At 42.3% G+C, this 22,420-nt stretch overlaps 1 protein-coding gene across 1 annotated transcript; it reads right to left on the bottom strand.

Annotated features, from left to right (window-relative positions):
• Nucleotides 1-1,227: 1,227 nt before the first annotated feature.
• LOC104106633 (agmatine coumaroyltransferase-2-like) lies at nucleotides 1,228-2,574 on the bottom strand. The gene has a single exon (XM_009615218.1). It carries the CDS (start codon nucleotides 2,572-2,574, stop codon nucleotides 1,228-1,230), a length of 1,347 nt encoding a protein of 448 aa, XP_009613513.1.
• Between the last annotated feature and the right edge of the window lie 19,846 nt (nucleotides 2,575-22,420).

Here is a 22,420-nt window from a genome sequence, read left to right as displayed (position 1 = left end):
ATACAATATACAAAATATTATCTCATACCCACACTACATCCTCCATAAAAACAGAGACTCATGTTCCATAATTTCGGATGAAAATTGCTCTATTCTTTCATCCTTTCATCATCTATATAATATTAATCATACAAATATTATATGTTATTATACAATATACACAATATTATATTATACATATTAATTAATTATATATATATATATATATATATATATATATATATATATATATATATATATATATATATATATATATATAGCTATTATATTATACTGTATATTATATATACGAATAATAATATATAGTATATATAATACATATATTATATATAACTATATATACAATATACAAATATTAATTAACACTTTGCAAAAATGCATAGAACAATTTTAATATAGTCTACCTTTAATTTATAGTAAAGTGTATATACATAATTAAGTATTATACAATATCCGAGATATAATATTGTGGGGAGAAAATAAGTTGGATGATAAGAATGGTTCCAATTCAATTCCATCACCGTTTCTAAAGAGAAGAAGTTTTAGAATTTGATGTTGGAGTGACTGGTGAGATATTGTTTGATAAGAGAGAAAATATGATAATTTTAAACTTAATGTAGTGATATGCTTTAATTGGTGCAATCCCTATTTTTTAGGTTCAAGTTTTAAGCGAGAGATATTATGGATGAAAAGTTATGTGTAATTTAATTAAAAAGGTAAGATTTTAAAATAAATTGTATTATTTGTAATTTTCGAGAAATAGTTGTAAGTTATTTAAATAATTAATCTTAAATATATTGTATTCTATGTAAATTCCTCTTTTCTCCTTTGGTATAGGTAGGATACCGTTTATGGGAATCAACTGGTTTGTGACCCATTACAAAAAAAATGGTTTTATATAAAAAATTTGCGATAATCTTTATTTTTACACGCAAGTGATACGAAAATAAAACAATCTTTGCAGAATTATTTTTTTCTATTATAATCATAAAGGTTTATGTTGAATCCTTTACGCGCCTTTTTGTTTATCATATATTACTAGTAATTAGTGGCTGAGAAAAAGAAAAATACGGACAAAAAACATAAAAAAACAAAAGCTAAAATTTACCTATGATCAATACCAATTAAACACTGAAATTACCATAACGTCTTTATAAAAACGTAACAAGAGCATAATTAAACAAGAACAATTTTCTGACTCTTAAATGTAACACATTGAACTATGTATCATAGATATGAATGGAGCTTTTCTATCTGCATGAAGGCTGGAGAATAGCATAATTTCTTGAAGACTGACAAGTTGTCTTTGAATATCGGAATGAAAGCATCAATACCTCCTTCTCCAATTGAAGACGGCACGAGTAATAACATGCCTTCTGTTGGGTAAAAAGATGGCATGGAAGAGCAAGGACTACCTGTTCCAAAATCAAGGTCATGAGATGGGAAACTTAACCAACTATCGACCTCCAAATTAGGGCAAAGTATGTGCTTGTTCATGTCTGCTGTGGGGATAAGATCTTTCTCGATCGCCTCGTAACTTGCAAAGTCAATGAATGACTTGAAGTAGTCGTTGTTTACCTTTGCGATAGCATCGTGAATGAGATTTGCTGCATATGGAAGAGGCTCTCGCAAAAGGTCCTTCACTTTTGCAGTCGGGAATGCCCAAAGGACTAAATTCCCGAAGTACTCATTGGATACTCTTGGGATTAATCTCATTCGACCATCAACCGCAATTCTTATTTGGGTGGTTTCTGAACAATGTAGGTTGCGAGCTCGAGTCATAACCCTCCATAAATGTGCTACAAGGCTTTGAAAAGTGCTAAAAGGCCTATTTTGGCCATTCTTGGAAGAAGCTATTGCCTTGAGCTTGGTGATAAACTCGGGAGTGAAATGAAATTTTTCCACAACAACATCATTTTCCATATAAGGAGTTAATCCGTTGAGCGAATATTCTTTTTGCTCCCTTTTAGATATAAACTCTGCACCCTCATGCTCAAACTCAATGAGGGAAGGGTTTCTAGGGGTGACAATGGTACTATCGCAAAAAGGAAGTGGATTGACTCCGAGGCCTCGAGTGGCTTGGCTCCATGCAACCAAGAAGTGGCTGGCGGAACGGCCATCAGCAACTCGGTGGTGGATTGTAAATCCAACAATCATGGAGCCACAAGTGAATCTAGTGATTTGAATTTGTATCAAATCATCAACATTTTTTAAGCTAGGGTGTAAATTAAGCAAAATTGGTGAAGGCTTGAGGAGTATTGAATGATCAAGTGCACTCTCAGCTGATGCCTCAATAAATTTAACACCCTTATCATTGAGTAAAATGACAAGATTACCCCTTTCATCTTTGCCTAATCTCCCTGCCATTTCCCTATAAATGGCTAATGTTTTTTGAAGTCCTAACTCAATGGCAGAATTTGATGGGGTGGGTGGGTGATATGCATAAATTACTGCAATGTGGGCATCATAAGTGACTGTATCAAAGACAGAAAGAGGAATTTGGCTTGTTTTTGAAGGAGGAGTTATTTCATATAAAGGCTTGATAATTCTTGGGCTTTCTACCTTAACTTTCATGGTTCTTTTAATATATATTTCCTCTCTTTTTTTCTTCTATTTCTTACCTTTTTGGCTTTGCAAGGAGATTAAAGAGAGGAAACGAAAAGATGGTGTACTTAGAGTTTTTGTTTGAGGTCTTTATATACAAGAAATTTAACCAGACTATGCTTAGCTTGTTGAGTGTTTAATCTCAAGCACGTTATTTTTGTGTTCTTTGAATTTTTTGTTCTCATCTTCTTTTTGGCAGCTTCTTAAATAAGTGAAGCCTCATAATAATATAGTGATTATCTGCTAATTAATTTAGCAGTTGCACTAACCAAATCTTGCTTAATAGATGTAGCTGAACTGGACAATTAAATAGATATATAGTGACAACTGTATATTCTTATTTGTTCTCTAATTAATTAGCATTTCACGTGTAGAATGCCATAGAACTGAGCCAACAAGCTCCATTTAGGTGCTAATTAAGCTTTAATGGAGAAGTAAGCATATATAAACAACTCCAACATATTTGAAATTGAGGCGTAATTGTTGTGTAGTCATATTTAAAATAAACCAATGCCAATAATGATGGGCCGAAACCAATGCCAATAATGATGGGCTGAACGATCAGGAAAAGGCAGTTGTGTACCTTTAGTAGGTTGTCATTGTGTATGGGTAAAATCGGGGGCAAAGTTTTCCCCAATTCCCCGGTGAGAGAACGAAGGGGAAGCACGGATCGTCGAAATGATAATTGAAGTCGGGAACTCCTCGTATCGAGACCCGGGAACAGTGAACGATGTATTGAAGATCAGACACGGAAAGGCTACATGCCCCGGACCAAGTGTAGCCTCTGTACCTCGGGAGATACGGTGGACGGTTATGCATGAAGGATAGCGGGCATTTGCCCTCAACCGAATTTTACGGTGGGAATACCGTTCGCTGTTCATTACAGATCAACAACTACCGGGAAAACAAGATTTTTTTAACCTTTGTAGGACTTATACTAGGGTTAAAATTCTCCTACTATATAAAGGGAGAGTTATTTTTATCTAACACATTGTAACACGCAATTCAAAGCAGTAAAAGTTTACTTTTGTCTCCTAGCTACTGTGCAAGGAATTACTTATTTGTTCTATTCTTTACTCACGACCGAGCTTGTACCGAGGGTCCAATCATGGAAGAGAGACATTGTCCAATTTGAGACTAGGCCTGGTCATCACATTGCGATTGGTTTGATCGTTTATTTCGTCTTTAATTCATCTATCTTTTATTCTTAATTGTTCGTATTAAATTAAATTATGTATTCTTTAAACCGCATAAAAATTTAATTGTTACTTATTTTTTGGGATAAGCAGCTTGGTGCCCACCGTGGGGCTAAGGATAATAGTGGTAATTTGGTACGAATCTCCTTAACGCATCTTATTTTACGCTTGCTCTTTGAAATCTTAATTTCAGGTCAGCCTAAAAATGTCAAACTCTCAATCTGCTCACTAGAACGTTGACGCTGAGTCAATCCATCACGGCGAAAATAATAATGTGGTGCCTAGTAATGATGTGCTTCTTTCCGATCCCAATGGTGTCCCAGCCGCCAACCCGGTCGATTCTAACTCGCATGTGGCCATCAACATCAATTTGACAACTGATCCTAAAAATAGTGCTCGTGGAGGACCACGACCAATTGCTCGAGAAGCGCCCGAAGGTGAAGGTGATGGGGTGAGCCTATGACTGATTTTCGAAATGTTGCAAGCTCAACAGGCGGCAATAGCACAATTGCGTAATCAAAACCACGCACCTAACAGGGTCGAGTCCGAACAATCTAGGGAATGTACTAGGAGAGATGAAAAAACCACCTAGAGACCGGGTGGAGCCGAGCCCGGGAAACTTCAGAGGTAATGAAGATGCTCGAAGCGTTAACCAAACGGGTGGAGTCAGGCGAGAAAAAAATTGTGGCCAACGACAAAAAGGTGAAAACATACAACTCTAGGGTCGATCAGATCCGGGGAGCACCCGATATTGAAAGGATCGGACTCTAAAAAAAATTTAGAAGTCATTTCCTCCGAGCGCGGCACCAAAGTCTATCCCGAAGAGGTTTTGAATGCCCGGCATTCCCAAATATAATGGGAACAACGGATCCAAATGAGCATGTAACCTCCTATACATGCGCGATCAAAGGGAACGATTTGGAAGATTATGAAATAGAGTCGGTGTTGCTGAAGAAGTTTGGGGAAGTGTTGTCCAAGGGAGCAATGATATGGTATCACAACCTACCTCCAAATTCCATTGATTCATTTGCTATACTTGCAGATGCTTTCGTAAAGGCCCATGCCGGAACCATCAAGTTCGAGACTAGAAAGTCAGATCTTTTCAAGGTCAAATAAAGGGATAACGAGAAGCTCTCAGAGTTCGTGTCAAGATTCCATATGGAGCGGATGGATATGCCACCAGTTGAGGATGATTGGGTTGTTCGGGCATTCACTCAGGGGTTTAACCCCAGAAGTTCCTTGGCCTCTCAACAACTAAAGCAAAATTTGGTGGAGCACCTGGCGGTAACCTTAGCCGATGTCCACAATAGGTGCCAGTCGAATATCAGGGTCGAGGACGACCAACTCGGGGCCCCTTCTGGGTCTGTTTATTGCATCATAACTGATGATAGATCTAAGAGAGCCATTGATCAGGAGCCAAGACAGGTCCGAGATCGATATCAGCCATACAGCACGGATCGGAGGGAAAACGGATCCGGGCGTCACCCAGTAAGGAACGATAAGAGAAGTGATCGAGGGCCGAGCGACCGGTTTGATGAGCAAGAACGGGTTCGGCAGGTCACTCGGGAGTAGGGAAGCGCCAAGGTTATCGGAGTATAACTTCAACATAGACACTGCAAGCATCGTATCAGCCATAGGGTGCACCAAAGATACCAAGTGGCCCCGACCATTACAGTCCGACCCAGCTCAGAGAGATCCTAATTTGATATGTAAGTATCACATCATTCACGGTCATATGACCGAAGATTGCCGACAGTTAATAGAAGAAGTTGCTCGACTGTTCAACAATGGGTACCTCCGAGAATTCCTAAGCGAGCGAGCCAAAAACCACTTCAGAAAGAGGGATGCCAACAAACATGTCGAACTAGAAGAGCCTTAGCACGTGATCAACATGATCATTAGGGGAGTCGAAGTCCCCCAAGGGACAATGATAAAATGCACTAAAGTATCTATTACGAGGTAAAAATGCATCGGGGATTATGTTATGGAGGGAGTTATTTTGTTCAGTGACGAAGATGTTGAGGGCATCGTATAGCCTCACAACGATGCACTGGTAATATCTATACTTATTAATACATCTCGAGTTAAACGTGTGTTGATTGATCCAGGTAGCTCGGCCAACATCATCAGGTCAAGGGTCATAGAGCAATTGGGGTTACAGGATCAAATCGTACCGACGGTCTGGGTATTGAATGGATTCAACATGACGTGTGAGACCACGAAAGAAGAGATAACTTTTCCGGTAAACACTATCGGAACAATCCACGAAACAAAGTTCTATATGATCGAAGAGGAAATGAGGTACAATGCTTTATTCGGAAGTCCATGGGTCCACAACATGAGGGAGGTACCTTCGAACTTACACCAGGAGCTGAAATTTCCCACACCATGAGGGGGAGTCAAAACGGTCTAAAGAGAATAGTCGTCCGCAAGGAAAATGTTTGATGTCGATGAAGTGATCCCGATGCCCACGGTTTCAACATCGAAGAGCATGGAACTGACCAAAAAAGAAGAGATTAAATAGCAGTCAATGATATCGGCCTCAGCCAGACCGGAGAAACGGGAAGAACACGGAGCGGATGATGTACACGATTACGGTGTCCCGAGATCATTTATAGCTCTCGATGACACCGATGCCACCAAATGAATGGTCGAGTAGTTGGAGCAAGTTATACTAGTCGAGCACCTACCGGATCGAAAGGTATACCTGGGCACGGGGTTAACCCCCGAGCTTAGGAAAAAACTTATTAATTTTCTTAAAGCTAACATTGACTGTTTTACTTGGTCTCATTTAGACATGACAGGGATCCCACCAAAGGTAGCTACTCATAAGCTGAGTTTGGACCTGAAGTTACATCCGGTCAAGCAGAAGAGAAGGCCACAGTCCGAGATCAAACACGCGTTCATCAAGGATGAGGTATCCAAACTTCTAGAAATAGGTTCCATCTGGGAGGTTAAATACTCGGATTGGTTAGCTAACGTAGTGGTAGTACCTAAAAAGGAAATAAACTAAGAATGTGTGTAGATTATAAGGACCTAAAAGAAGCATGTCTGAAGTATTCTTTCCTTTTGCCTAAAATCGATCGAATGATCGACGCGATGGCCGGGCACGAGATACTCAACTTTCTCGATGCCTACTCCAGGTATAACCAAATTCGGATGGACCCGGATGATCAAGAAAAGACTTATTTCATAACAAAGTTCGAGACATACAGCTATAACGTAATGCCATTCGGACTAAAGAACATTGGTGCCACCAACCAACGCCTAGTAAACCGGATGTTCGAAGGACAAATAGGAAAATCAATGGAAGTTTATATTGACGATATGTTGGTCAAGTCTCTACGAGCAGAGGACCATTTGAAACATTTGCAGGAAACCTTCGATATATTAAGGAAGTACAACATGAAGCTAAACTCGGAGAAGTGTGCATTTGGGGTCGGCTCGGGCAAGTTTCTCAGGTTCATGGTATCTGATCGAGGGATAGAGATCAACATCGACAAAATAAAGTCCATAGAGGACATCACCGTAATCGACAACGTCAAGGCGGTTCAAAGACTGACAGGGCAGATAGCCGCATTGGGCCGGTTCATCTCGAGATCGTCGATAAGAGCCATCGATTCATATCACTATTGAAAAAGAAGAATGATTTTTCTTGGACACCGGAATGCCAACAAGCTTGGTAAGAACTCAAGTAATACCTGTCAAGCCCCCCTTTGCTACACACTCTGAAGGCAGATGAACAACTATACCTTTACTTAGCGGTTTCCAAGGTGGCGGTAAGTGGTGTCTTAGTCCGGGAGGAAGAAGGTATGCAATTCCCTATTTATTATGTTAGTAGAACCTTGGACGATGCCGAGACAAGGTATCCTCACCTAGAAAAGTTAGCACTCGCCTTACTAAGTGCTTCCAGGAAACTAAAGTCATACTTTCAATGCCACCCCATATGTGTCGTAACCTTTTACCCGCTGAGGAATATCATACACTAGCCCAAGCTCTTAAGTCGGCTGGCCAAATGGGTCGTGGAGATTAGCGAATACGATATCGAGTATCGACCCAGGACTTTCATAAAATCTCAGATTTTGGCAGACTTTGTGGCCGACTTTATGCCAGCCTTGATACCCGAGGTCGAAAGGGAATTGTTGCTCACCTCATGGACTAACTCGGGGATATGGACCATATTCACGGATGGTGCATCCAACGTGAAAGGTTTCGGGGCTCGGTATCGTGTTAAAACCACTCGCAGGTAACGTAATTAGACAATCTATTAGAACTGTTAAATTGAATAACAATAAAGCTGAGTATGATGCTATGATCGCAGGTCTAGAACTGGCTAAAAGCCTCAGGGCCTAAGTGATCGAAGCCAAATATGATTCCCTCCTCGTCGTAAATCAAGTCAACGTAATGTTCAAAGTAAAGGAGGAACAAATGTGGAGGTACTAAGACAAATTGCAGATAACTATTCGCCAATTTAAGGAATGGACTCTGCAGCACGTACCTCGAGACCAAAATAGTGAGGCTGATGCACTGGCCAACTTGAGTTCGTCTGTCGACTCCGATGAATTCAGCTCGAGGGCAGTGGTGCAGCTGATGAACTCGTTGGTAGAAGAAGGTCACACCAAAGTAAATTCGACAAGTTTGACTTGAGATTGGAGAAACAAATATATAGACTGCCTGAAGAAAAGGAAATTGCCATCAGTTCCCAAGGAATCGAGAGCCCTACATACCAAAGCTTCCAGATTTAGCTTAGTCGAAGGGGCATTGTTCAGAAGATCCTTCTTCGGCCTACTGGCTAGATGCTTAGGTCCGGGAGAGACCGAATACGCCATGAGAGAGGTCCATGCAGGCACTTGCGGGAACTATTCAGGGGCAGAATCCTTAGTCTGGAAGCTAATCAGAGTCGGCTACTACTGGAATGAAATGGAGAAGGATACGAAAGACATCGTATGCAAATGCGACGAATGCCAAAGACATGCCCCGATGATTCATCGGCCGGGATAGATGCTCCACCTGGTCCTGTCACCATGGCCATTTGTAAAGTAGGGAATGAATATCATCGGTCCCCTGCTATGGGCGCCCGGTAAGGTCCAATACATACTATTCATGACCGATTATTTTTCCAAATGGGTCGAGGACTAGGCGTTCGAGAAGGTCTGGGAGAAAGAAGTCATCGACTTCATATGGTATCACATAATATGTCTATTTGGGATACCGGCCTAGATCGTTTGCGACAATAGAAAACAATTTGTCAATAGCAAGGTAAGTAAGTTATTCGAAGACCATATGATCAATAAGATATTATCAATGCCTTACCACCCTAGTGGGAATGAGCAAGCGGAATCGACGAACAAAACTATCCTCCAAAACCTAAAAAAGAGATTGACCGGTTTGAAGGGAAAGTGGAAGGAAATCTTGACTGAAGTCTTGTGGGCCTACCATATGACTTTGAAGTCGAGTACCGGAGCGACCCCATTCTCTCTAGTCTACGGAGCAGAAGCCTTAATACCAGTCGAGGTAGGGGAACCGAGCCTCAAGTTCTAGTATGCTACCTAAGTGTTAAACAGCGAGGCCATGACCATGAGCCTGGAATTATTGGACGAAAGACCAGAAGCCGCCCTGGTCCGGTTGGCCGCCTAGAAGCAGTGAGTAGGGAGCTATTACAATAAAGAGCCAACCTTCGACATTTTCAAGTTGGGTACTTGGTATTAAGAAAAGTAACACTACACACCAGGAACCCAAACAACGGTAAACTAGGCCCGAATTGGGAAGGACCATATAGAATTTCCGGAATAACCGGCAAAGGCTCGTACAAGCTTGAATCGGGAAACGGTGTAAAACTAACAAACAACTAAAACGTGGCACACTTAAAGCGATACTACTGCTAAGGTACTAACTCAATTCCCTTTTTTAATTTAGTTACATTACGGACTAACCTATACATGTACCCGGCCAAGGGCAAATGTGACTATTAGGTCTGAAAGCACATGTTGTACAAGTTTTTCCCTTGAACCACATGGGTCTTTCTACAAGGTTTTTAACGAGGCAACAGTAAAACGTGCTACCTTAGCTTTGAAGACCGGCCTTAAACCGAAATTGTTGATCGTTTGCACCGAAACGACAGTATCCGAGCCCTCACAAGTTCGGCCTCAAATACTGGGGCCCATTACCCCTAGGTTAAGATCCTTATAAAGGTAAAAATTTATATGTCAAAAGCTAAGGCTTGGTGATTAGGATTCATTGTAAGGGTCAAACAGTCATACGAACCGTGCCAATGTAGCTCATTCCAGCCATGACACAAGGCTTATGCGCCTACGATTATATACCCTACACATAAAACAATAAAAGAAAATTTTTCTTCCCTCACACTTTATTATTACGCATTTTGAATTTTGCTTCGTCAATGCGTCACAACGGATCCTAGATCCTAGAGCCCACGGGCTACCCTGACTCGGGGACTATTGTCCGATAAAATATCGGACGGTCCGGACCATCGAATCTCGGAGGCACCTAGCCTATTAGGCAGTGCCCGAATACGAAAGGCTACGGCCACCCTAAAGCGATCGGGAGACGTTTGTAGTCCGCACTCGGAAAGTAAGGCCCTTACATATAATTAAAACCTATGAAAAGGTTACCCTCGGTAGAAATATCGCCATATATGACTAAAACACTTAAGCATCTTAAAAGTCTTCGATTTTATCAAAATCTCGAAGCCACAAGTAATCCGAAGTTGTCATCAAAATCGAGCTCCATTAGGGCCTCTAAAGAACGAATGCCCCAGACTACATTTGATTATATGCTAAGGCATTAATAACGATACACAAATAAAAGTTCGCAAATAGATGCTGAAAAGTAAAAATATGGTATTGCCGATATTACAATGGCACGATAAGACGGTCTTGAAATAAACAAGAAATAAAATATACAAGGGAAAACAAAAAAGAACTAAGGCAATAATGCCTAATTTTCACCGGGGCTTGACTCTGCACTGGAACTATCGGAATCGTCGGAACCTTCGGGCTCATAAAGTTCCTTTGCCTCGTCCTCAATCCTCTTGGCCTCTTCATTCTCAGCCGACAGTTCATATCCTCGGACGTGAATCTCATCGAGTGTCTCCCTCTGGGATAACCGCTTTACATACTCGGTCTTCGTCTTTAAGCGGGCCTCGACTATCTTCACATCAGCCTTATATTGCGCCAGCATTTCCTCGACTTCGGAGGAATCAATCAAAGTTGCCTCTAATTTGGACTTCAGCACAGTGTATTCCTGGCCGAGGGCATCCTGTTCTGTGACGGTTGAGTTCAGTTGTGCTCGGAGTTCATCATTCAGTCGTGACCACTTGTCGTCTTTGCCCTTTGCCACTCAGATCTGGTCCTTAATCATTGCAAGCTCCTCTTTTGTAGCCTCCTTTTTCCGAAGCCAGCAAGTTTATCCTGCCCTTCATCGCCTCGACCATGGTCTTGACCTCATCCATCTCGGCCTGAAGCTGGTCAATCAAGTATATCTTCTCTTGGACCTACAAATTTGCGTCATTAGTCATCACAAGCAACTTCTCATTTTTAGCCTCAAAGATCTTTACCTTCTCAACAAGTTCGGCATGCTCCCATTTTACGGACAAGGCTTCTTTCTATGCCTTTTCTAGCTCGGCTCGGAGAATTGGGAGGTCTTTGATGGCCTCGTCTTGTTGCTCACTGAGAGCCTTATACATATCCTTCTTCCGGACTTGCTAATTGAGCTCGAACTTGAGTTGGCTAACTTCCAAGCAGGACTGAAGGAAGCTTTCATGATCGAGCACCAAAGCTTGAAAAATAATGAGGTCATTAGAATATGCTAAAACTAAGCAAAATTCGCAAAGGATATAAAGAATATATGTCTTACCTGAGTCAGTGCATGTTGCTCCTCGTTGAAGAGGCTTGAGGTGCCTACATAATTCATCTTCGCTTGTTTCTCCTTGGTCACCAGGCAACGAAGGTAGCTGGCCACACCCACCGAAGCGGACAGTGCCCGGGCATCTACTGGGATAGTAAGAAAAACTGTTCTCTTGTGGTCGGGATCCATAATCGAGGTAAGGAACTACCTCATTAGCTTAGGCTCGAGCTCGGCTCGCCCGATCCCGATGACTCATCCTTTTTTGGGACCTCCAGGTGACCAAACCCGGAGTAGTCCTCCAGCGCGCTCATGTCCATGTCGTCGAAGAACATGTTGAGGGAATCATCTGGGCCCGATGCCGTTTCGTTTGATTTCTCTTTACCAGCTTGAGCCTCTCTCACCATGGACTCTGTGTGGGACAGTGTCTCCGCGATGTCGATTACACTGACTACCTCCTTCGAGGTAGGAGTGGCTTCTCGGGAATCTGTGGCCTCCGATTATCCTTCTGGTTCCCGAGATAGAGGGGAATCGGCCTCTCGCCACCTTCCTCAGTTGTTGCTTTCTCCCCCTCGTTGATGGCCGATCAATGAGCAATGAACTCAAGATTGTCATCCTCAGGGTAATCCCTGATCCGGAAGAGGGAATCGGGTTCCGGTACCCTGGCTTTGGTATTCTTTTTGTTGCTTTTCCGGACACAGACAGCAACCCTCTTCTTCTTCACCTCTGTGTCTTGGGAACCGGAGGATTTCCTCTTTTTCTTTTTCTCCTCCTTTGAGGAAACTCCGTGCTACCCTGAAGTATAGGTTTTAGCAAGCGAGGACGGGGCCTCGTCCTCATCCAATGGCAGAAGCTCGGTGGTCTTGGGCAAACCTGTAAAGGGGAAAAGACTTAGCAAATATAAAAGTTAGGTTTATAAATGAAATTATTCGGGCAGAAGACTCACCATGGGAACGGGCCTCCCACTTGCCCCTCGAGAGCTTGCGCCATTCACGCTCAAAGTTAGACATTTGTTTGCAAATCCCCTCGATCCACTCCTTGAAGCAGGGAATTGCATCTGGAACTGATAAGTGTAGATTTTGACCACTTATTAGTACCTTTTTACTTTTGTTTTAGTCTGAAAGTTGATTTATGTTCCCAAAACTAATGAAAGTATGCAAATTGTAGGAATGTAGGAAATTTGGGCTCAAATAAAGAAATACGACTCAAAAAGGAGTGTTTCGTCTCACGAGGCAAGAAGGGTGCAACATACTAGAAGTGTGGTCCACAGAATCAAGTGCAGACCGCAGAACTGATGAAGAAGCCCAGCAGTATTTGAAGCAGAAGTGCGAACCGCACACAATTTGTGTGGCCGCAGAACATGGTCCGCACTGACAAGAATTCAAAAAGTTCAGAGAATGTGCAACTGACCAAGACTTGAAACCTTACCTGAAGTGCGGACCGCACATGAATTGTGGGGCCGCAGAAATTAAATCGCAACCGCAGACCAAATTATGCGGCTATGAATCTAGCCCCCTGCAAACTCAAGAAATGTGTAGACCGCACATAGAATTGTGCGGCCGCAGAACCTCCCAAGGCGCATTTTTGTCAGCGAATTTTGAGCCACTATAAATAGACGGGAATCACATTTTTCGGTCAAGTTTTGAAGTTCTAGCAACTATAGTCGTTGTAGTTTTCCATTTTAGGAAATTGGTGATCATTTTGGGATAAAAACATCATAGTTTAACATTTTAATTTTATATTATAGGATTCATTAGTATTTCTTCTTTGTTTTCTTCATTTTATACTATGAGTAGCTAGACTTTTACTAGGGTTGTGACCTAACCCTAGTGTGTAAATCTTATGGGTATTTAATTTAATGTTTGTTTATAATTGGGTGTTTGTTATTTAGCCTGTTTTATGCTTTAATTATAGAATTATTGGTTAAAAATATTGATTCATGCCTTTTTTACTTAGTCTTTACTTGAGAAAGAGGGACCTAGTCTAGCAAAACTTGGCAAATAAGAAATTCGGCTAGTTAAGGATTTGACTAGCCTAATTAAAGTGTTGGAACTAGAGATAGGGAAAACCCGACTTGAGCTCATATCAACTAGTTAGCTTGATACCCATTTGGGCTTGAGGAAGCCAAATTGAGCAAAATCACTCTATGACCGAGAGGTATTGAATAGGTAACTTAGAGTTGAGAGCTATAATACACCCCGATCAATAAAACAAGTATTGACATGCTCAATCCATTAGGCGAACACCTAGGTGAAGGTCGCATCCCTAGGCCTTTTAACCATTTGGTAAAAGCAACAAAAACAATTACTCACTTTCTAGTTTCTTCTCATTAGTTTACAACTGTTAGTGTTAATTTAGAAGTAGAAAATAAAATCCCTTGTGTAGAAGCGCAGTTAAGTTATTTCATTTATTCTCATCAAGTGTACACCCTAACACCCATATTAAACTCCCTGTGAAAATCGACCCCGACTCTTGTTGGGTACTATTCTTTCAACGACCCTTTTCTCTCATTATTGAGTGTGGATTGGACATGGATTAATTTTTGGCGTCGTTGCCGAGGAGTTAAAACGGTGTTAGCTATATATTTGAGTATATTTTTTGGAAAATCTTCTTTCCCTTCCGTGTTACTAATTTGTTTGAGAAATTATAAATACAAACATGGCGAACGGTGAGCTCGATAATTTGCCTTTGGGGGAATTGGATGGCAAGGAGGAACAAGTAGAAGAGGTACCTCAGGAGCCACAAGCCAATCGAAGAGGTCAGGTACCACATGACAATGTGCACGTCCACCCCCTACCTCCACCACGAGCAGCTATACACCAGGTTATGCAAGTGCAATAGTCCCTCCCCATATTAAGGCAGGTAACCTTCAAATAACCAATGTGAGGCTCACTTTGCTTGACCAACGGGATTTCTTTATCGGTACTCCAACTCAAAATGCTTATAAAAATTTGAAGGGCTTTGTGGATACATGTTGGGGGACCAAGAAAACTAATATTTCCGATGATGCATTGAGGCTAAGGATTTTTCCCTTCTCTCTATGGGGGAAAGCGTTAGATTGGTTGAAATGATTGTCGAACCATTCAATTCACACTTAGGATGAGTTGGCTGAAAAGTTCATTGCTAAGTTTTTCTCTCCCGACATGGCTACACTTCGAGATGAGATCTTGGGAATTCAAGCAAGAGCCGAATGAACCAGTACACGAGATATGAGAGCGCTATAAAACAATGGTTAAGGAATGTCCCAACAACAATACGACCAAAAACATGATACAATAAACCTTTTATTATGGAACTAACATAACCAACCAATATGTAGTGAATCAACTAGCCAGTGGGAAATTTATGGCTATGCCTTATGCGGAGGCATGTGAAATCTTAGATGAGATGGCAGAAACATTGTCAGCTTGGAAATCCCAGGCCAATGTCCGACAAGGTGATCCGAATATGATCCACCTCCACAAAGAATTGCAAGATCATGGGCAAGCCATTGCCGAATTCACCATTACCATGAATCAACTAGTAAAAGCTCAACTTAGTCAAGTGCAAGCCCCTAAGCAAGTTCATGTTATGGAAAGAGTGAATGTTTTGGTGAACAAGAAGAGGACTAAGGGTCCACAAGTGCAAACTCGAATGGAGAACTATGTGCAAGATGATGGTGGTTTTGATGAAGATGATTCTTATAATGAGCAAGAGGAGGAAGTGCAATATGTGAACAATTTTCAAGGGCAAAGAAACAACTTCCAAGGCCCAAACCAACAATAATGGCGACCACAAAACAATCACGGTAATTGGAATTCTAACATTCAAGGGAATTGACATAATAACAACAATCAAAAAAATTGGAGTGTAATAACAATCAAGAAAATTGGAGTGGAAACAACCAAGGAAATTGGGGAGGCAACAACCAAGGTGGTTGAAGTAACAATCAAGGCAGCCGGGGGTCAGGTTTTCAAAGGCCTCCAATGTATCACCAACCGATCAACCCACATCCTTATCCTTCTCATGGGTCAAGTTCTTCAAACAATGAGATGGGACGTATTGAGAATATGTTCAAGCAAATGATGGAAAAGAATGCTGATTCGGATGCCCAACTTTCCTCACACAACACATCAATCCGCAACCTAGAAGTTCAAATGGAGCAAATCTCTCAAGCTTTAAATTCTCGTCCTAAGGGGGCACTACCAAGTGAGATGGTGGTGAAACCAAAGGGTATTAACAATACGGGGCATGCTATGGTGATTATCACAAGAAGTGGAAAAGGCGGGAATGCACCCACCTCAAGTGGAAGGCGACTTGTTGAGGATGATCAAGTAATCCAAGAAGAAGAGATCCCGAACAATGATGTTCAACCAAATAAAAAAGTTTGGATTGATATTGATGATAGTGTGGAAGAGACTCAAGAGGAGATGAACCCGTATAGGGAACACATCATTGACATACCGGAACCGGTAGTGCAAAATGCAAAGATACAATTGCCTAAGCCTCCACCTCCATACCTTCAAAGACTTGCCAAGCAAAATGGTGAGAACCAATTCAAGAAGTTCATTCAAATGATGAAGAGTCTTTCAATCAATGTACCATTGGTAGAAGCTTTGGAACAAATGCATGGTTATGCAAAGTTTATGAAAGATCTTGTGACAAAGAAGCGGTCGATAAACTTTGAAACTATCAAAGCCACTCATCAAGTGAGTGTGATTGTTCATTCAATGGCTCCTAAGTTGGAGGATCACAGTGATTTCACGATTCCTTGTACAATTATAAGTGTCGAGTTTGCTAAAGCTCTTTGTGATCTTGGGGCAAGTATAAATTTGATGCCCTATTCGGTTTTTAAGGCTTTGGGGATTGGGCAACCAAGACCCACTCCGATGAGATTGCAAATGTCCGATTGTACCATGAAAAGGCTATCGGGTGTGATTGAAGATGTTTTGGTCCGGGTTGATAAATTCATTCTTCCGATGAATTTTGTTATTCTAGATTGTGAGGTGGATTATGAGGTACAAATTATTCTTGGGAGACATTTACTTGCTACGGGTAAGGCTCTTTGTGATGTTGAAGCCGGAGATCTCACTTTTCGGGTTGGTGATGAAAATGTGGTATTCCATGTGTGTAAGTTCATGCGGCAACCAAATAGCAATGGGGTGTGTTCTTTTTTGGATTTGGTGACCGATGTCATTATTGATGATACAAGTGCTACAATCAACATTGGTGATATATTGGAGGCCGTCTTGCTCAACTTTGATGATGAAAAGATGGATAGCTTCATGGAATGTGTGAACTATTTGCAAGGAATGGGGTCGTACAACTATGCACCCTGGAAACTGTCCTTGGATCTTGAAAATAGGAAGACTCCCCCTACAAAGCCTTATATTGAAGACCCACCTACCTTGGTGTTGAATTTATTGCCTCCACATCTTCGGTATGAATTTTTTGGCCGTTGTTCTATTTTACCAGTTATTCTTTCCTCTTAATTGACTAACATGCAGGTAGATTCTACATTGGCGGTGTTACAAAAGAGGAAGAAGGCTATTGGTGGACCTTGGCGGATATTCGGGGCATAAGCCTCGCCTTTTGCATGCATAAGATCAAGTTGGATGATGGTGCTAAACCATCTGTTGAACATCAAAGAAGACTCAATGAGGCTATGCAAGAAGTTGTCAAGAAGGAGATTATCAAGTGGTTGGATGTCGGGGTTGTCTACCCCATCTCCAATAGTTCATGGACTTCTCTGGTTCAATGTGTCCCAAAGAAGAGGGCATGACGGTGGTCACCAATGACAAGAATTAATTGATTCCTACAAGAACGGTGACTGGTTGGAGGGTGTGTATGGACTATCGCAAGCTCAGCAAGGTAACAAGGAAGGATCACTTTCCACTTCCTTTCTTAGATCAAATGCTCGATAGATTGGCCAATCGTGCTTTCTATTATTTTTTTATGGGTACTGGGGTGTAACAACCCAGTCGGTCATTTTGAGAGTAATAGTCCCAATCCCCTATTTATTGCTTCTCCCATATCTGTTTCTACTATTGTGACTAGCCGGGAGTTTTCATTTTGATTTTTGGAGTGTTTTGGGACACTCAGTCCCTAAATGGAGGTTTAAGCCTTAGGATTAGGACCGTAGTTGAAACTATGTGAAGAAGACTCCAAAATGGAATTCTGTTAGTTCCGTTAGCTTCGTTAGGTGATTTTGGTCTTAGGGGCGTGTCCAGAATGTGTTTTGGGGGCTCGTAGCACATTTAGGCTTAAAATGGCGAAAGTTAAAATTTTGGACTTTTGGACCGGTAGTGAAAATTTTGATATCGGGGTCGAAATCCGATTTCGGAAGTTGGAGTAGGTCCGTATTGTTGAATATGACTTGTGTGCAAAATTTGGGATCAATCGGATATGGTTTGGTTGATTTCAGCATCAGTTGTAGAATGATGAAGTTTCAAGTACTTAAGATTTCAATTGGAGGGTGATTCGCGATTTTTTGCGTTGTTTGATGTGATTTGAGGGCTCGACTAAGTTTGTATAGTGTTTTAGGATTGGTCGGTATATTAGGTTAGGGTTCGGGGGCCTCGGGCGTGTTTCGGATGCTCAACAGGTCATTTTGGACTTAAGGAGTTGGCAGTTTTTGCTGGTGTTCTGCAGCTGGTTTCCTTCATCGTGATCGCATGAGAAGGCTCGCGATCGCGTAGAATAATTAGAAGACCATTTGGGTTATCTCTTCACGTTCGCCAAGAATGGGACGCGATCGCATAGGTTCGTCAGGTTATGCATCGCGAACGCGTGGGCTAGGCCGCGTTCGCAAAGAAGAAATAAGGCAGCAGTGGAATTGGGTGTTGTTCTTCGCGATCGCGTGAGGTCAGTCACGATCGCGTAAGTATGAGGAGCTATTTCATCGCGTTCACGTGGAGAGTTACGCGTTCGTGTGGAGAGTTACGCATTTGTGTAGAGTAAAATAATGGGGCAGCGAAGTTGCTCTTCGCGATCGCGAGGGTGTTTCCGCGATCGCGATTAAGGAATCACTGGGCAGTGCTTAAACATTCCAAAAACAGGGGTTTTGCCATTTTATCAAAAACTTGAGTTGGGAGCTCGGATTTGGATGATATTTTGAGGGAGTTTCATAGATATCGATTGGGTAATGATTCTACGCTCCATTTTGGTTATATTCCACTAATCTAATCATTAATTTCCTTTTTAATTTCGGATTTTGGGGTTGAAATTGGGAGGAAAATGGAAGTACTTCTTTAACAAAGATTTCGAGTTTTGAAAGGGGATTTGTGGTCGTATTTGAGTAATTTTTATATGGTTGGACTCGTGAGTGAATGGGTGTTCATATTTTATAACTTTTACCCGATTTCAAGACGTGGGCCCCACGGGCAATTTTTGAGTTAATTTCGGAATTTTTGTTAAAGTGTTGATTTCTTTAATTAGATGAGTCTATTATGGTTGTATTTATGATACGTAATTGCTTTTGGCTAGATTTGGGCCATTCGGAGCTGAATATTCGTGGGAAAGGCATTGTGACCAATTGATTAAGCTTGGTTCGAGGTAAGTGGCTTGCCTAACTTTGTGGGGTATGGGGGAATCCCCTTAAGATTTGGAACTATTGTGATATGTGAGCGTCGTGTATGTGAGGTGACGAGTACGTACACGGTCTAGTTGTGGAAAAAAATGATTTTTTTACGGAGCAGCAACTTGTTTTCCTTTTATTTTGAGTTATACCATTTTAATGAGTATCAATCTATTTTCATTCTTAATTGAGTTATTCCAATATGTGTAGCTATCCTGTTTAGTCTAATGCATTATGTCTACGTGTCTTAACTGCTTATGTGAACTCTGTGCAGCATGCTTTAGTGAATTTCCTGCTTCTTCCTTGACTGGTACTTAGTCTAAATCGTAAGTTTTCATGATGTAGTTGTATTTCTATTGTTTGCGCTGCATATTTACTTTGGGACTACGGAACAGTATTCCGAGAGATCCCCCATGTACTGCATATTTACTTTGGGACTGCGAAATGGTATTCTGAGAGATCCTCATGTACTGCATATTTACTTTGAGACTACGGAACGGTATTTCGGGAGATCCCTTGTACTGCATATTTACTTTGGGACTACGGAACGGTATTCCGGGAGATCCCCTTGTACTGCATATTTACTTTGGGACTACGAAACGGTATTCCAGGAGATCCCCCTGTCTTGCATATTTACTTTGGGACTACGGAACGGTATTTCGGGAGATCCCCCTACACATTTATGTTTGGGACTACGAGACGATATCTCGGGAGATCCCTTGTTGTGTTTCTGTGTATTGAGCTGTTACCTTCTATAAATTCTTGTTAAATTTTAGTCTTTATTTTACTGCGATATTTCATTTTTGCCTTGCTTTATTATCATATTCCAGTAGGGGCCCGGACCTGACCTCGTCACTATTCTACCGAGGTTAGGCTTGGAACTTACTGGGTACCGATTGTGGTATACTCATGCTACTCTTCTGTACATGTTTTGTGTGCAGATCCAGGTACTTATTATTATCCCTGCTACTAGCTGAGAGTGTTTGCTGCTGTACGGAGACTTCAAGGTATATTTACTGTGTCCGCAGACCTCGGAGTCCCCCTCTATTTCCTCATATGTCATTTACCTTCCTTACTTCTGTTATTAGACTCTGGTGTATAGAGATACTAGTTTTCTTTTGTAGCTTGTGACTTATAAAGTTTCGGGTTTTGGGATTACTGTGTATTTTGAACAATTAACTGTTTAATTCATGTTTTCATTTCATTATTCCGCAAATGTTAGGCTTACCTAGTCATAGAGACTAGGTGTTGTCACGACATCATATGGAGGGAAAATTGGGTCTTGACAAGTTGGTATCAGAGCTCTAGGTTCGTAGGTGTCGTGAGTCACAAGCCGATTCATTAGAGTCTCGCGGATCGGTACGGAGACGTCTGTACTTATCTTTGGGAGGCTATGGAACTGTTAGAAAATTTTCACAACTTTGATTCCTTGTCGGGCATAAATTGTTGACTTCAAAGATTCTAAACTTCTATATTCTATTCTCTCACAGATGGTGAGGACACGTACAAGCGGATCTGATGAACAGGCACCCGCACCCCCTGCTAGAGCCGCGAGAGGTCAGGGCCGGGGTAGAGGCCGAGGATGTCCACGTGGTGCAGCCAGAGCACCCGCACAAGCTGCCACAGAGGAGCCCCCAGTAGCTTCAGCTGGAGGGCAGGCACCTGAGGTACCTGTCTCTGCACCAGCCCTCCAGAAGACTCTAGCCCTGTTTCTGAGTATGTTCAGCACCTTAGCTTAGGCTGGATTGATTCCACTTGCTCCTGCCACATCTCAGGCCGGAGGAGGAGCACAGACTCCCGTTGCCGGTACTCCGAAGCAGCGGGTTCAGGTCGACCAGGTTCCAGAGATTGTACCAATGCAGCCGGTAGCTCCAGCTCAGCCCAAGGTTAGGGTAGCAACTTCTGAGGCGGAGCAGCTCAAACTTGAGAGGTACAAGAAGTACCACCCACCTACCTTCAGCTGATTGGCTATAGATGATGCTCAGGGTTTTCTGGAGGAGTGTCATCATATTCTCCGTACTATGGGCGTAACGGAGACGAGCGGGGTTTTTTTTTTTACTACATTCTAGCTTAGAGGAGCAGCCTATCAGTGGTGGCATGCTTATGAGTTGAGTAGTCCGGCTGAGGCAGCTTTACTTACATGGACTCAGTTCTCGGACATGTTTTTGAGAGAGTATGTCCCTCATAGCCTCAGGGACTCATGGCGCGCGGCGTTTGAGCAGCTGCGCCAGGGTGCTATGACTGTGTCAGAGTATGCAGTTCGCTTCAGTGATTTAGCCCGACATGCACCGGCCTTAGTTGCCACAGTTCGAGAGAGGGTTTGATGGTTTATTGAGGGACTCCATCCCAGCATCCGGAGTAGTATGGCCAGGGAGTTGGAGATGGATATTTCTTATCAGCAGGTTGTGAGTATTGCCAGGAGATTTGAGGGCATGTTTGCCCGGGATAGAGAGGAGAGGGAGGCCAAGAGGTCTCGAGAGACAGGTTATTATTCTGGAGCTCGTGTCCCAGCAGCTCGCCATGGTAGGGGTTATGTGAGCCACCCTGTTCATTCAGCTCCTCCAGCTGCCAGCGGTGTTCCAGCTCCTTCTAGACCCTAGGGTGCCTCTTGCACGGGGTGTTCCTAGTGGCCAATCCAGCAGACCTGGCCCGAGCCAGTCACAGCAGCCACGCCCTCCTAGAGCTTGTTATGAGTGTGGAGACACTCTCCATATGGTGAGGGATTGCCCCAGGATTATGAGGGGTGCACCTCCATAGACTTCTCGGCCACAGTGTGCTCCACTGGGTCCTCAGGCTATGATTACAGCACCAGTTGCCACCCCACTTGCTCAGCTAGCCCGAGGTGGAGGTCGGGGACGTAGAGGTCACCCTAGAGGGGGAGGTCAGGCCCCTTCCTGCTCGTACAGAGGCAGATGCTTCTTATTCTATCATTACAGGTATTGTTCCGGTCTGTCATAAAGATGCGTCGGTATTATTTGACCCAGGCTCAACATACTCTTATGTGTCCTCTTATTTTGCCCCATATTTGGGCGTATTTCGGGATTCTTTGAGTTCCCCTATTTATGTGTCTACTCTTGTGGGAGATTCTTTTGTTGTGGACCGCGTTTATCGGTCGTGTTTGATTGATCTTAGTGGTTTTGAAACCAGAGCCGATTTATTATTACTCAGCATGGTGGACTTAGATATTATTTTGGGCATGGAC

Source organism: Nicotiana tomentosiformis, chromosome 11 (assembly GCF_000390325.3).
Source record: "Nicotiana tomentosiformis chromosome 11, ASM39032v3, whole genome shotgun sequence".
NCBI lineage: Eukaryota > Viridiplantae > Streptophyta > Magnoliopsida > Solanales > Solanaceae > Nicotiana > Nicotiana tomentosiformis.
Note: the sequence above shows the minus strand (reverse complement) of the source record. Positions and strands in the feature narration are given on the sequence as shown.